Source organism: Eutrigla gurnardus (assembly GCF_963514095.1).
Source record: "Eutrigla gurnardus genome assembly, chromosome: 16".
NCBI classification, from domain to species: Eukaryota; Metazoa; Chordata; class Actinopteri; order Perciformes; family Triglidae; genus Eutrigla; species Eutrigla gurnardus.
In genome coordinates, this window is record NC_139927.1 from 6,702,009 (window position 1) to 6,716,821 (window position 14,813).

The 14,813-nt window shown below is 42.0% G+C and overlaps 1 protein-coding gene across 1 annotated transcript in view; it reads left to right on the forward strand.

Annotated features, from left to right (window-relative positions):
- Window positions 1-14,813, forward strand: part of nbas (NBAS subunit of NRZ tethering complex) — a 140,044-nt gene that overhangs the window by 70,578 nt on the left and 54,653 nt on the right. The window contains exons 42-43 of the mRNA XM_084030177.1: window positions 9,491-9,714; window positions 10,207-10,317. Coding sequence (XP_083886303.1) covers window positions 9,491-9,714; window positions 10,207-10,317 — 335 coding nt within the window. The remainder of the gene's footprint in view (window positions 1-9,490; window positions 9,715-10,206; window positions 10,318-14,813) is intronic.

A 14,813-nucleotide genomic window follows, 5' to 3' on the forward strand; every position in this document is an offset into this window, starting at 1 on the left:
TAGGTGGAAGGACGGGAGGTAAAAATGTTGAAATAAAAGAACGTAAGAGGTAAAGAGGCCAGCCGAAGAAGTGGATAAGTGAATCCCAGTTGACATCCAAGGTCAGGACTGTGCAACATCACACAAACACACACACACACACACACACACACACACACACACACACACACACACACACACACACACACACACACACACACACACACACACACACACACACACACACGTACACACGTGCATCCTCCCTGCAACCCTAATGGCAGTCATCACTCCCCAACCTCCTTCCTAAAGTGAACTTCAAGTCCATTAACTTAAACTAAATACCACTTTTCCTCCTCTGCTCTACACGCATTTACCTTCAACTGTAGCTAATTTACTCTTTTTTTATCTGTCATTCCCTTGACTTTTTATATATATGTTCCTCTGTAGTGTGCTCTACCAGAGTGTGTGCTTGTTATCGTCGTGTCCCAGGTCTTACCTTCACTCAGCTCTTATTGATGAGGTGGCGGCAACTTTTACCGTAACACTGAGCGGGAAGAAAAACCTTTCAACCATTCCACCGTGTTTCTTTCTCCGCATTCACCACATACAGAGATTTTTTGTTGTTATTCCTGGATTTTTTTTCTCCTCCCCCCAGTGTGTGCTCCCTATATTTTCTCCTTTTCCTCATTTTCTTTTCTCAGTCAGTTTAATGAATTGCTTTGTCGGCATGACAGTTCTGTTGTTATGTGTCTCTTCTTTCTGTCCACATTATGTTGCTCTATCTGCTATCTTTTTTTCCCTTCACCGTTCAAATTATTTCCCTCCCCCATAGACCTGTCTCGCTCCTGTCAAATCTCGGGCCTCTCAGTCCACAATACTATCTCATACTTTCTATATATCTCTTGTGCTTTCTTCACCACTCCCGCTTTTCTCTTATCTTTTAAAGGCACACGCTGTACGCCGTGTGATATTTAATTGCAGATATGTATGACAGGGTGCACATATCAACATTTCCCACGTGTGCTTGCTTTGCATTGCAAATGAGGCTGGAGGGGCATGATTTTTCTCTACTTTTCTTTATTATGTATGCCTAAATGCAAGCTTACATGTCTGCGTGCTTTTGTAGTGTTGGATTTGTTTGCGTGTGATGAAAGTGCAGCCTCGTGTGTTGTGGCGCGTCAAGCCGTCGGCAAGTGTTTCCCAATCGCCACTTGAAGAGCAGTAACGCCGCGTCCCGACGACTCTCACGCTCTCTCAGCTTTCTCTTGTCTCTATCGCATAATTTCATACCGAAGCAATGAGACACTCAAGACGCCAAAGTCGTTCACTTGCAGACAGGAACACAACTCTCTGAGGGTTTTCGTTCGAGGTGTTTGATGTTTTTTAAAGCCTCAATCAGTCTGTTTCTTCACTATTCTTTAGATGTAAAGGTCTCCGAGATGACGTCGTCCGTGACGAAAAAACGTTGAAACTTGAGGTGAAAGAAAGAATTCATTAAATCAGTCGTTCAGTCTGTGCTGTATCATACTAAAACAATTAAGACAATAAAAATAGATCCCCCAGGGCATAAAACGCATATTACACACGATAGAAGTCCCGGTTAAACACACATACGATACATACATATTCATAAATGTCACATGTAATAAAAGTCAGGAGCCGTGGTAAATGTAGGCTGTCCTGCTCTTGACTCGAGCAGTAACAGATGAACCTTTAGGGGTGATTTAACAATGCATCAATCATGCTGTTCTGATCGATCTAAGCTCATATACATACAGATTCCCTACACTATCTTCACATTGTTACACCCTTCCATTTCAATGATGGCAATTACCTTTGGTGAATCTTATTTCCCGTATTAGATGTTTGATGTGACAACACACGGCTATGAAGAAAGGAGACCATGAAGGTTGGCGGTTTGATTTTGAGGACTTTTATGGAACAGTACATCAATATATTGTTAATGTAAGCATAACTATAAGTCAACTATAAATCCATACAGGCTGAGGTCGCTGCTCGCTTATCTTGAGAGGCAAGAGGAAGATTAAAACGTAAAGACCGGTTGTAGAGTGAGGGTTTGTATCCGGCTACTGTCTCTTTAATGCCAGTTTGTCGTGTACTGTACTTGGTGGAGTGGTAGTGAATTGAAGTTGACATTTGGAAATCATCGTTGGGGCCAATTGATGTCGATATTGGATTGTGCTTGTTGATTGGTAAAGACCCCAAGGAGAGGACGTCCTCCCTTGGGGAGATTGGATTATATTAAATAGATGGAAGAGATCCTGCCTTAAGGGAGAACAGCAATTTAGTCAGAACTTCAATCATGGATTTATTTTTTTTTTCCAAAGAAGAGAGAAAAATATTTTGTAAAATGATACTCAGATCCGCTAATGGTTTATTCCACAGTCTTTATGTTTTAATCTTCCTCTTGCCTCTCAAAATAAGGGAGCAGCAACCTCAGCCTGTATGGATTTATCGTTGAATTATAGCTATGCTTCCCGGTTACATTGACAACAATATATTAATGTTGAAAATGCACTGTCTAGCACATTCATGGACCCTGTGGGGACATTAGTTTTCTGGGTTTGACCCTCCTACTGTACTGCAACTGTTTAACAGCAGTGGGCAGCCACGGTGCAGCCCAGGGACCAATCAAGTTGTGAGGACAGTCGCTATAGTAACATAGAGTACCATGCATGCAAGTATTCAGACTATGGAGGGGAACCAACCCTCAGAAAGGAACCTAGAACCTTACATTACATTTTTTTTTATTAGTTTTGCTCCATTGGATATAACAGGATCATCACCAGCTTAATAGCTATTTCTTGCTATGTTTCCAGCTTAAAGGAAGGCAAGAAACACGAGCCGTGAGATGATCATACAGGTTTGAGGTTTTGAGTTTAGCCAAACATACTTGTTTGAGGAGACACTATTATATTCTCTGCACTTTTCTAGTGCATTTCCTGTGCAACGATTCTTTTTGACATTCACATTCGCTTTTACCTCCAAATTGGATAATCTTTGGAAAACACATTACTTCTTCGCGACTGGTCTGATCTTCTGACTGCTCATGTTTAACTGCCAGATTTCTTCTTTTTTTTCTTTTTTTCTTTTTTCTCCACATTCCCAGATCTCAGTAATCCTTTGGTGGGTACAATGTTGAGAAGTGGTAATAAATTGAAAGCGATCCTTTAATTTAAAACTGTCGTTCTCTTTTCCTTCTACCTCTCTTCTTACTTTACTTTAATCCCTCAAATGCTATTTAAATATATTCCCAAATATACACCCAGAACATTGAACAAAATTGGTGGTTAACTTGAGGCTGATTCAGTCACATTTTGCATATTTATTCAGACTGTGGGGAAAAATAAGCCAGTCGTCCCAGAGTTACTCTAATATCTCTCAGCTCTGAATACTTCAGTCCTGTAGCGGTGATGCTTGTTTGCCTGTGTGCGTTTTATTTAATTATAGCTTCTTTTAAATCGAGTGAACAAAACTATCCAGTCTTGTTAAGTTGTATTTCCTTTAGAACAAAGATGCAAAGATGCATGCATCGATGTCGAGGAAGAATACCGTCTTATCTGCAACTTTGAGGGTTTTCAGGCGTATAGAACATCATATTAGCTGTAATTGGGTGATTTGAACATATTGACCCGGGCAAACATACATTGAAAATTTGATCATGGGGAAAAAACATCGCTGGGAGCACAAGATCTTTGAAAGGTCTCCTTCCTGTGTCGTATTAAGAAGAGCTGGGGGACATCGGCGCCAGGGACCGATAACGCTCCGTCGCTCACAGAGGACGTTAACGTGCAGCGTTTGCCTCTCGGAAGATTCTGTGGCCCACTGTTGACTCTCGGAGGCCTTAACTGTAACTTTCCCCGTATGATTACGACTCCCCGGCATGACGGGGCAGAACCCAGGCCCAATGACACGGATGCTGGCTTTCCATTATTCCCCAAAGGCATAATGAGCTCCTTTCCAGTTGTTGGCTCTCCCCAAGTTTTCATTATACTATACCAACTAAAGCGCTCGTTTGCGTAATTATTCTGCTGGTGGTGTTTGCAGGATATTGCGAAATTGGCTGTGTTTATGTTGGTGTTAAGGACTGTTTACCTGTAGATGTCACTGTGTGTGTGTGTTCACCATGCATAGTGCAGCCTCTGTATGGCAATGTGCTGAGTAAAGAGATAGTTTTTTTCTTCTTCGCCTGCGGTTCATTCTCTCATTGCGTATTGATCACTCACACTCTCGGTGCCCACGTGCAAACCTGCATTTAAAGCATACGTAATTATGCTACAGACACACGGAGAATGACTGCGGAGTAATTCATCCGGAAAAAAAAAAACCCGTTTAAGCTCCTCGAGTATCTCATTACGACGTTTCCCTTTTTATAATAAAAGCCCACAAATTCTCGTGAGATGCATTAATTTCGCTTCGCATGCTCAGATGGAGTCGGCAAATTGGAAATAATATATCTTTTTTTTTACCTTTTATTAAACATATAAATGAGTTTCCTGATTTCACCTGAAGGGAATCTAAACAGTGTGGACACAGTGTTACGTTTCCCAGACTGGAAAAATAAAGTTTACTAAAGCACTTACTGGGCCAAAAATTGTAATAAAAGCAAAGATGAAAGTGTCTCCCTAATGGCATAGCAAGATCAAATGGAGAGAAAAAAACCACAAAAAAAAACAGCACTTTGCTTACATCCAGTGACATTTTGCGTTGCCTGTGGTCATTGCAGATTCATGGTCATTGCCGATTCAAGCTGCTGGACGGAGCTGACCTTGGACGTGCCGGACCACTGCGCCCAACTCCCCTGTTTGTTGGATTGATCGGAATAATGAATTAGACTGAATGACTATGCCATCATAGAAAAGCAACTCAAACTCAATGACTTCACTTCCCCTCCCCCCCTTTTTTTTTTTGTACAAATTGTGCACTTGTACAAATTGCACCCTTGTACCACAATCATTAGCGGTCCATATTTTACCCATGGGAGCCCTGTGGAGCAGAGTAGCTGCAGAAAAGGGCCCCATTAGACAAATATGCACTCTTAATGCACTGTTGCAGTTGACTGGGAAGGTTTTGAGACTAAGTAGTCTCTAAACCTTTTTGATTAGATGCACCGGGGCTCCTCTTGCTTCTGTCGCTGCAGTATTCTTGGCAGGCTTGTGGCCCCGCTTGTGATCAGTCCCCTTCATGGTGCATTATGAAGCCTGGTGCCACCGAGCCTGTTTATTGAGTGATCATGCCTTTAGAATTAGTCTCTCTCCCCCGTGCTTTCCTCCTAATTATCTGCACATACTTTATACACCATTTGCAGAATTAGTGCTAATGAGGCCACTGACTGTATAAGTGTTAGGCTCGACATAAACATAACTCATTAGGATCATTAGTAACTTGCACACGAGAGAGGAAAGGCATGTCTGTTTCCCGATAACCTCGATATGATCCTCGCCACACAGAGAGACAATGTTTCTCTGTGTGTGTGTGTGTGTGTGTGTGTGTGTGTGTGTGATGATCTAAATGAAAACACATTTGAATGTTTTTCATTATTACACTCTTGCACTGAATTTGAATTGAGCCTTTTTTGCATCGTCAGACTGATGAGAAGATGTATTTTTTTTTCTTTCACACCAGCAGTGAAACGATGATATTCCAGCAACTACTGGACATCTGTTGCCATGACGCTTTTGTACAGACATTCGTGGTCCCCAGAGGATGAATCCTAACTCAAAAACTATGATTTTTGTGACATTTGGTACAAATATTCAAACTCCTCAGAGGAGGAATATAGGACTGGACCCACTTATTTATGAGTCATTCTTCATTCGGTTATTTGTTTGTTGGGCTTTTGGGAAAATGCTTCTTATTCAATACACAACATACAAATGACAGTACTGTAGAATAACAGGATTCTTTAATTAAACCAAAATACATGTGCACCACTATCCATCTCAGCCAAGAATGGAGAAATGTCTGGCTGAGTCCTCCCTGGGTCATGTCAGGGAGACGAGCCAAGCCGGTCCCCTCATTACTGCTGCTTCTGTCGGAGAACAAACCCATGCAGGGCTCGGGCCGAGAGGGCTGTGGGAAGCCTCCGCAGGCTGCATTCCACACACACTTTCAGCCGAGAAGATGAGGTGTAATGCCCAGAGACGGCAGCCGTTTCAGGGCAGAGCAGAGGCTCGTTGGTGCAGCTACACAGAGGGATGAAGAGATGACTTAAATCCCACAAGTCGGTGCTGCATGCTAACTGAGAGGTCTCCGGTCACGGTGGTCCCACCCTGCAGCTGGAGTCACCCCGACCCCCCACGGCCAGACCTCCGAATACTCGCTGTTGATTAGTATTGAGCTCCGGAGCCACGGAAATGGTATTCATAACAGGACAGCCAGAGAATCCTCACAACTTTGATCCCCCGACTTTTATCTTCCCAGCAGGCCTAATGGATCTTCTATTGAGTGAAATATCTTCAAATCTACGTGTTGAATTGATCTGGTTCCCAGATGTTGAATTTTAAGGACTTCATTGTTCCCTTGACAATATCTAAACCACATGGATTGCTGTGAAATGATTTGAAGACTTAACGAGTTGGCCTTGTGCTTTCTATTGCATGTGACTGTGACCGTGTGCTGCATTCATACGGTGGTTATGGTTGTTAACGTCATTCTGAGCAAAAGCGTCGCTGTGGAAGTTCTGGTTCCTGCATTGTTGCCATTGTTTGTGTAGCTGCTGCTATTAGCACCGTTAGCTGAGAGCCGCCGGATCAGCCGTGTTGCCATGTTGAGAGCCATGTGGAGGCCATCCCTCTGCTCTGAATATCCTATATAGCACCTTTTAAGATGATAGATATGATCAACATTATACTTGCATCACGTTGTGCTGTAGCTATTATGAAGATGTTAGCATGCTGATGTTAGCATTTCACTCAAAGCACCGTTTACAGCCTCCCGTCATTCTTCGTGTGGCTGTAGAGTTTTTTTGCTTATATGCTACGTGGACAAATTACCGAAAGACTGAAATGACGAGTCGAATCCGTCTTTTCATATATAACGTGTTCATATTCATATATCATTTCATAGTATTAGCAGCCTTTGAACGATTAACATGGCGCTGGCATCCACAGGCGAAACAGCAGGTTGTTAAAAAGGGAAACGAACGCATTAAGATTTAGTTGATCACAAAAATAAAAATTGACTGTAACAACTGTAACGCTACTTCACTTCACACGCTGAAGCAGACGGCGTTGGGAAAAGGCAAAGGGGGTTTTGATGCGTGCGGGGTAACTTGCGACTGATGATAAATTAAGAGTGAAATGAGAGCGAGCGTGGATGAAACGATTTGAAAACCAAGATGTTGATTTAATTTTTTTTTTATTTTTTAACGCTGCTCCATCTTAAGCAGCATCACAGGAAGGAGCACAGAGCCTGTGGCAGCGGTGGAATCGCTTAGAGGAGAGTTGGGGAAAGTTGGCTTCCTCCCAGCTGTTCAACATCACACGCTGCCTCATGCAATTAAACTTGGCATACAGTTTATACCGAAGATCCCTTTTTAAAGAAGGACTATAAGTGTTTTTTTTTAAGATACTTTGAAACTAAATAAGCTGTAATTATATAAGATAAAGAGAAAATACGGAATTAATGTTGCCTCAGCTTAATTTGAAGGCGAAATGGGATTGCAAAGGATAGTTAATAGAAAGAGGAAGAGAGAGGAGGGAGATTTGAGAAAAACGAATATTTGGAGAGGTCACGGAAGATATAGTCCAGATAAGCAAAATGGACAAAGTATTGTAGATGAATAACCGAGTGAGAGAGAGAGAATGCAAACAGGATTTCGTCATGAAAGACTTATTTCAATAAAGTTCTTCAAACATCGGCCTGTCCATCACAGTTCTGGCAGACTTTCTTCTCTCTCCCCTATGTTCTCCTTTGTGTGTCATCTCTCCTTGTCTGAAAACGTCTTCCCTAAATTATGCCAGCATTAAAAAAATACCGTTCTTCCCTCTCCTCACTCCCCTCCATTACTTTCCTCCTTCAATCTGTTGGCTTACCCTCCCTCTGACTCTACACTTTTAATATTCAGCTTTTTCTACCTCCTACCTGTCCTGCTTTTGAACTGTGAATCTGCCACCACGACTGCTACTAAGGCCACATCTAAGGATACGCACACACACACACACACACACAAACAAACACAAACACACCTCTGTTTTCATGCTCACATTTCCAGCAGCCGTAATTACGTTATGCAAATCAGATCAACAAATAAACCATCTCATCCTGCTGGGCGACGGCACATAAGAAGCCAAAATTCGGGGGGCTGATTTAATTAGAACAGAGGTGACGGGAGAGATCCAACATTCACCTACCGACATTCTCAATCACAAATGTGTATCCACCTTCAAATTCCACCGAGGCCTGAATCACAGTAGCAATTATGGTTCCTGGTACATTTGCCCATATTTTCCAGGCGCGTGGGGGGAAAATAAGCCACATATTGAGTTGCCTGATCCAACACGAGTGATGCAGTCGGCAACATTTCAAGCTATAAAAGTGAGGTCAGGGTAGTTTGTCTTCTAGTTTCGTCCACTGATATATTTTTTTTTTAAATGACGGCGCTGTTTGAAAATGGCTTCATCGATTCACCGCGACAAAATAACAAAAGTGTTTAACTAGAAAGGTACACACAGTAGAGGGCAGATCTCTGACAGGTGCGTCTGAAATGACCACTGCTGTGTTGAGTGCTTGAATGAATGGAAGATGGAACACTTGTGTGGGCAGATGACATGAAGTAAATATAAATAGCATTCAAAAAGGTTCCCAAATGGCTTCTCATTGGTTTTCCAATGGTTTAAGGATTTCTATGATTAGGTGTGGGTAAAAATATCGATACGGCAATATATCGCGATACTTTGCCACCCAATACAATATCGATTTTTCAACTCCAAAGATCGATTAAAAAAAAAAAAAAAGATTAATGTTTAGACGCATTGTGAATGCAGTACATTTTATTTTCAATATTTATTCCAGTTAATTTCACGGGAATTAATAAAATGGAGAGGCTGTTTTGAATGAAATAGTTTTGACTCAATTTGTCCTCTGATCATTTCCCAGGTTTAACATTCTAAATGTGTCGCAGTTTGTTCAAAACATTTTAGTTGTATGAAAAGGGGATGCTGGAGGTTTGGAATGGACTGGAACAAATGTATTATTTGGCGAATGGTAAGCTGGCAGGAATTATAGCAATTTAAGTTTTCGAAATCGGCACCAGTATGTTGCTCCCCTACAGCAAAGAAGCAGGGATTTGCAAGACCAATTTTATTTTATTTTATTCAGAGAAGTCTGCATTACAGTAAAGTCATTTTTAGGATTTTCCAAATGTGGCTTTTAACATAAATGTCCCGCTTTTTTTGCCCTTTGAGGCTCCGAGTGTGAAATTGAGCGCATTCAGTGGCGGTTTTGTGTGTAAACATTAGATTTATTCCCCCCCCCTTTTCATTAGGCTGACCCGAAGGAGCTGATTCGATTGGTCACGCAGCATGTGTCTGCGTATTCGGATTGGCCGGCGGAGCTGCAGAAGCTGATCGGCCAGCTGCACGTGTACAACGAGCGCCTGCGGGACTTCACCCAGGCCCAGGTGCTGCAGGGGCTGGGCCGCGGCGTGGACGTCCAGCGCTTCAGCTCCGACGGCGACTACAAGAAGGAGACCATCCTCGGCCTCACGGAGTAAGAAAGGCTTAAAGGAATATACCGTCATCACCATATTTACCAATAACAATAGCTTATAGTGCCATGTATAAAGGTGCTTTGTAATGATGTATGTATACAATGCTAAGCCATTAAAATAATAATTGTTGACAGATTCATATCTTTATAGAACATATTGTAATTCTATATTGGCATTTCCACGTCTCAATTTCACATTATCACAACATTTATATTTGCTTATTACATGAGAGATTTTGGAAAGAAAGGAAAAAGGTTTGGGATCAAATCATTTTGGGGACCCCCTGCTGTAACTCTGCAGACCCCCTATGGAGTCCCAGACCCCCTGTTGAAGATCTCTGATCTAGAGTTCATAATAAGCACACACATCGTGGGTTTGCTGTATTTAGTCTGCAGTTTTGCATTAACTACATATGTGGGAGTGATGGCTCTTTCTTCTTGAATGCGATGAAATCTGATCGTGTGTGTGTGTGTGTGTGTGTGTGTGTGTAGGACACTGGAGGACGACGTGTACAGAATCGCTCTGTCTCTGGCTAAGCGCTACAGCTTTCCCCTGTGGGAGGTCTACATGACTCACCTCGAGTTCCTCTTCACAGACAGCGGGTAAATGCATACATGCACACTAAAAAAAAAAAAACAAACACTGTCGCATTACCATCTCCCTGAGCTTTTTCCATCTCATCACTTTGAAATATTCCGTCTGCCAACGTGAGCTCCAAAAAAAACCCTAAATGTGTTTTGATCAAGAAAAATATATTGCTCGTGTTCCCACATCTATTGAGTCGAGTACATGCACCGGTCCTCGTCCGTCCTGCGGTTAATAGTCCGAAATGTGTAAAAAAAAAAAAAAAAAAAAAAAAGTGAATTTGAGTATCAACACACCCTCTGATTTATGACAAAACTCGCCTACATAAAAAGCATAATATTCACGGCGTCCCCAGAGGAAATCAGACATGTTGTGAATATGTGTGTGTGCTTGTATTTTCGAGGATGTGAATGCGTCGGTCTATTTCCATAATTTATTTGCTCTCTGACTTCACACCATAGATGTGACTAGCTCGGCACCTTTCCTTGTTTTAATAGAATGCCTTTTGCAGCGCGTTCACACTTGATAAATATCCCCCGTCGCATTCTGATATAAGGGAAATGCTTTATGGACTCCATTTAACGATAAATTACATCCTATACCTTCTTCAAACCCACTGCCGGGTGTGTGTGTGTGTGTGTGTGTGTGTGTGTGTGAGAGCTCTTACCAAAATCTCAACATCATGACAAATGTGTGAAGAATATATAATCTTGACGAGAAGCATCTGCGATATGCATATTGATTTATCGGATGGAAAGACGCGGGGCCGTTATAAATAGAGCAGATGAGGGGAAAGTTAAAGGAAAAGATGCGAGGAGACAGAAGCAGGGCTGGGAGAAGATGGAATTTTAAATCGTATTGATCCCTGTGGGTAAATACGTTCTTTGACTCATCCTGTTGGGTAGCAGCAGACGGCTACAGTACTGCGCCCCGGGATCAAGTCCATATGAACGGGTCCAGCCCCATCCTCTCCGGCAATCATGGTTTGGAGGCACCCTGTAGACCGGCGCCAGCATCTGGACCCGGATGCGAGCAGCAACAAGGCTCCTGTAGTGAGAGTATAAGAGGAGTGATGTTGGGAGGTTGTCCCCCAGGGAGGCAGCAGCGTTCTGGACTACCTTCAGGGGTCTGCTTGGCAGAAGCAGAGGCTCCATCAAGGGGGGGAAGTGTCCACGTGGAGATGGATGAGCACCCGGGCAGCTTCCCAAATCCTCCGGTACGAACTCTATGGGAGCAGACGGAGAAAACCGCACTCATCAAATAGAACCTGAATCGAGGTTTTTACAAAATAAATTAAGCTGATGAGTCACTTAAGAAAAAATATTCAGGTGGAATCTGTTTATTTCAATTAGAATTCAATATTACATTGCATTTCAGAAGAGCAAACTTAACAGTCTTGCATTATTAATATTAGGTACGATGGCATTGTTAGGTATAGAGATCTGCAGCACTGGGAGAAAATTAAACATCCATCCATCCATCCTTCCATCCATCCACCTCTTATCCTGTATTCAGGGTCGTGGGGGGGCTGGAGCCGATCCCAGCTGTCATTGGACGAAGGCAGGGTTGACCCTGAAAAAATCACCAGTCCATTGCAGAAAAATAAACATATGGTAATCAAAGGGTGACATATGGAAAAGTACACAAATGCACTTGTAGTGAAGTCAAATGAGCAGATAAAGCTGCTGAGTATTCATCATTAAGTGTTAACAAAAGGCAGGATGAAGAGGAAGATCATTAAGTAGAGAAATACCAGTGAATCAGTGTGTGTGTGTGTGTGTGTGTGGGGAGATAGATGGAGGAAGAGGAGATGGATGATAGAGCCAGAGTGTCCCTGAGACAGTCCTATTAACACAGAATAAACGCTTCGGAGGAATCAATGCGCCGCTAAACACCGCCGTCGTCAGCTGTTCTGGCCGCGTGTTGGGCTTTGTAGATGCACGCCGGGCTCTTTAGGGACATGAATTTCAGCTAGTTTTATTGACAACATAATGACAGCTGTTAAATCATTTAAATGACCTTCCAAAAAAAAAAAAAAAAAGAAAGAAAGAAAGGGTGTTGACGTTTTACTCAGTTATCACCTGCCAGTTCAGTTTGTACACAATCTCTGTTTAGCATTGCCTTTTTTTGGTGCACTTAATATGAACTTTTGGCAGATTCTTTAAAATTGTCCCATCCCGGCTTGTGACATCGCTGATGGCGTCTCATTCTGCTAGATTTGTTGTTTCGGGTCTTCACCTTTTAAAATCGGGTTGACAAATAAATGAATGGGGGAAAAAAATTGTGTTCCACATCAGTCGATAGGCAACCGATCCAAACAAACATCCCGTTTGACATTTCAAACGACAAGCTTCCTCATTTCTGTTCCTGCCCGCCGCCAGCAGCTCCTGACCGCAGATCATAAATAAATAATCTTCTCGTCTCACGCACGCTTGAAGATGTGTTTTTTTTTTTGCTTTGAGTCTAATGAGGAATCCTCAGAGAAGGCGAGGACACCTTTTGAATTCTGTACGAGCCTCCTTCCCCGATCGCACATCTGGTGGCCTCGTCTGGCAAACACACGTTCAAAATACATCAACACCGGCCATGTTGCACCATACAGTCACAATGTTGCTATAACGAAAACACTATATAGGCAAAGCAACTTTATTTGTATAGCACCTTTCATACACAAGGCAGACTCACAGTGCTTCACATCGTAACATGTCATAGAATAAAGTAGAATTAAATGAAAATAAAGACAAAATTAAAATGCATTACAGAAAGACAAATAGAATAAAACACATTTGCAATATAATGGACAATAAAAAAACAGTGTAGACATTAAAAGATTAGCAGAAAGCTATGATGAACAAGTTTTCAGTCTAGTTTTAAAAGTTGTCGGAGTTGGAATCTTACATCTTCAGGAAGTTTATTCCAGCTATTTGTTGCATAGTGACTAAATGATGCTTTCCTGTGATTGGACTTTACTCTGGGAATCACTAACAGATTGGTCTCAGAAGATCTTAGGAGTCTAGAAGGCTTATGTAGTGGTCTAGAAGGCTTATGTAGTGGGCATAAGCCTGTAACATAGCCTATAACACTGTCGGTGGCAGAACTTAAGTTGATATTGCCCTCGACCAACATAAAGCACCTCATGAAGGATAGTTAAACTCTACAGAATCCAAATACTGGCTGCAAAGACCCCTCAATTAACCCAAAGCCATTTCCTTTTTAGAAAATCCATTCCGAGCCTTACTTCTACTTTGTTCCGTCTTCACCAGTCATTTAACCTTCCGGGGACCTTGTGGAATGCAAATTCTGTCAATACTGAAAGAACATTGTGAACTGCAGCCACTCCGGCCACAGCAAAGTTCCCCCCTCTTCCTTCTCTCACTGCAGCTTCACCTCTTAGCCGTTTTATCTTAATGGGGTGGTTCTTTCCTGCCATGCTGCATATTGTGCATTTTGATCTTTTAGGAAATAAATAAAGTATGAGGAACCTTTATCACTGAGGTTCAGTATTATACTCTGTCATACAAAACAGTGCAGTGTTTCTTACAGAATTGACAGGTTTAGGTTTGCCAAATACCACTTTGTTTAAGATCGTCTTTGGAAATTATGTTTCATAAATTAATCAATTTTTTGACTGAAAGGAAATTCCTTTAATTAGCATAAACACTGAAAACTCAATAACTCATGAGTATTAGGGCCATTTTCTCATATATAATTTGACTTTCAATCAAAGGAGTCACCCCCTACTGGTCATTAGAAATAACGCAAGTTTTAGGCACTTCTGGATTGGCTTCACTTTTCAGACCCTGAGGTTGCCGCCTTACTTACATTCCTCATCAGATGAACAGAAAAATGAAATGCTAAAGCTTCTTTAATGCTCTTTATCTGCTGGATGAGGAAATGGAAACTATAAAAGCTTGCCACACTAATTCAAAAGCTGATGATTAAATGTTTAATTCCCCCCAAAATAGCCAGTTAGTAAACAAAATAATTAAAATACTGAATCGGCTGTAATCAAGTCAAATTGTTGAGTGCCATTCTCCTGTATAACACAAACACACTTCCCCAACCCCCTGCTGGACAGTCCTTTGTTAATAAATGAGCAGTTCAGATCATGAATTTACACAACAAGGAAGTGCTGAATAATCAACACTACTCAGCCAAAGCCTCCCTGTGGAGTTTGATTCTATCAAATATGCCTCTGAATTTAAGAATATAAGAAGCCCGTTTTGTCGAGACAAGAAACAGAATCTGGTTAATGTCGGATGGGGAAGGAGAGGGAGTCGAATACTCGCCGTATTAAATTGCTCCTTTGCTCCGGCTTTTTGAAAACTAACGAGGGAAGAGTGTAATGAGGAGCTCCTGATTTTACAACACAACGGAGATACGGCGTTGGTGCTGCGTTGTGTATGCAGGTACCCACAACCTTGGCACGAGACGGAGGCGCCACACTTCCTTTCCATCGCTGGATGGAGAAGAAAGGCAAAGATGAGATGACGACCCGGCTTTGAGAATCAAA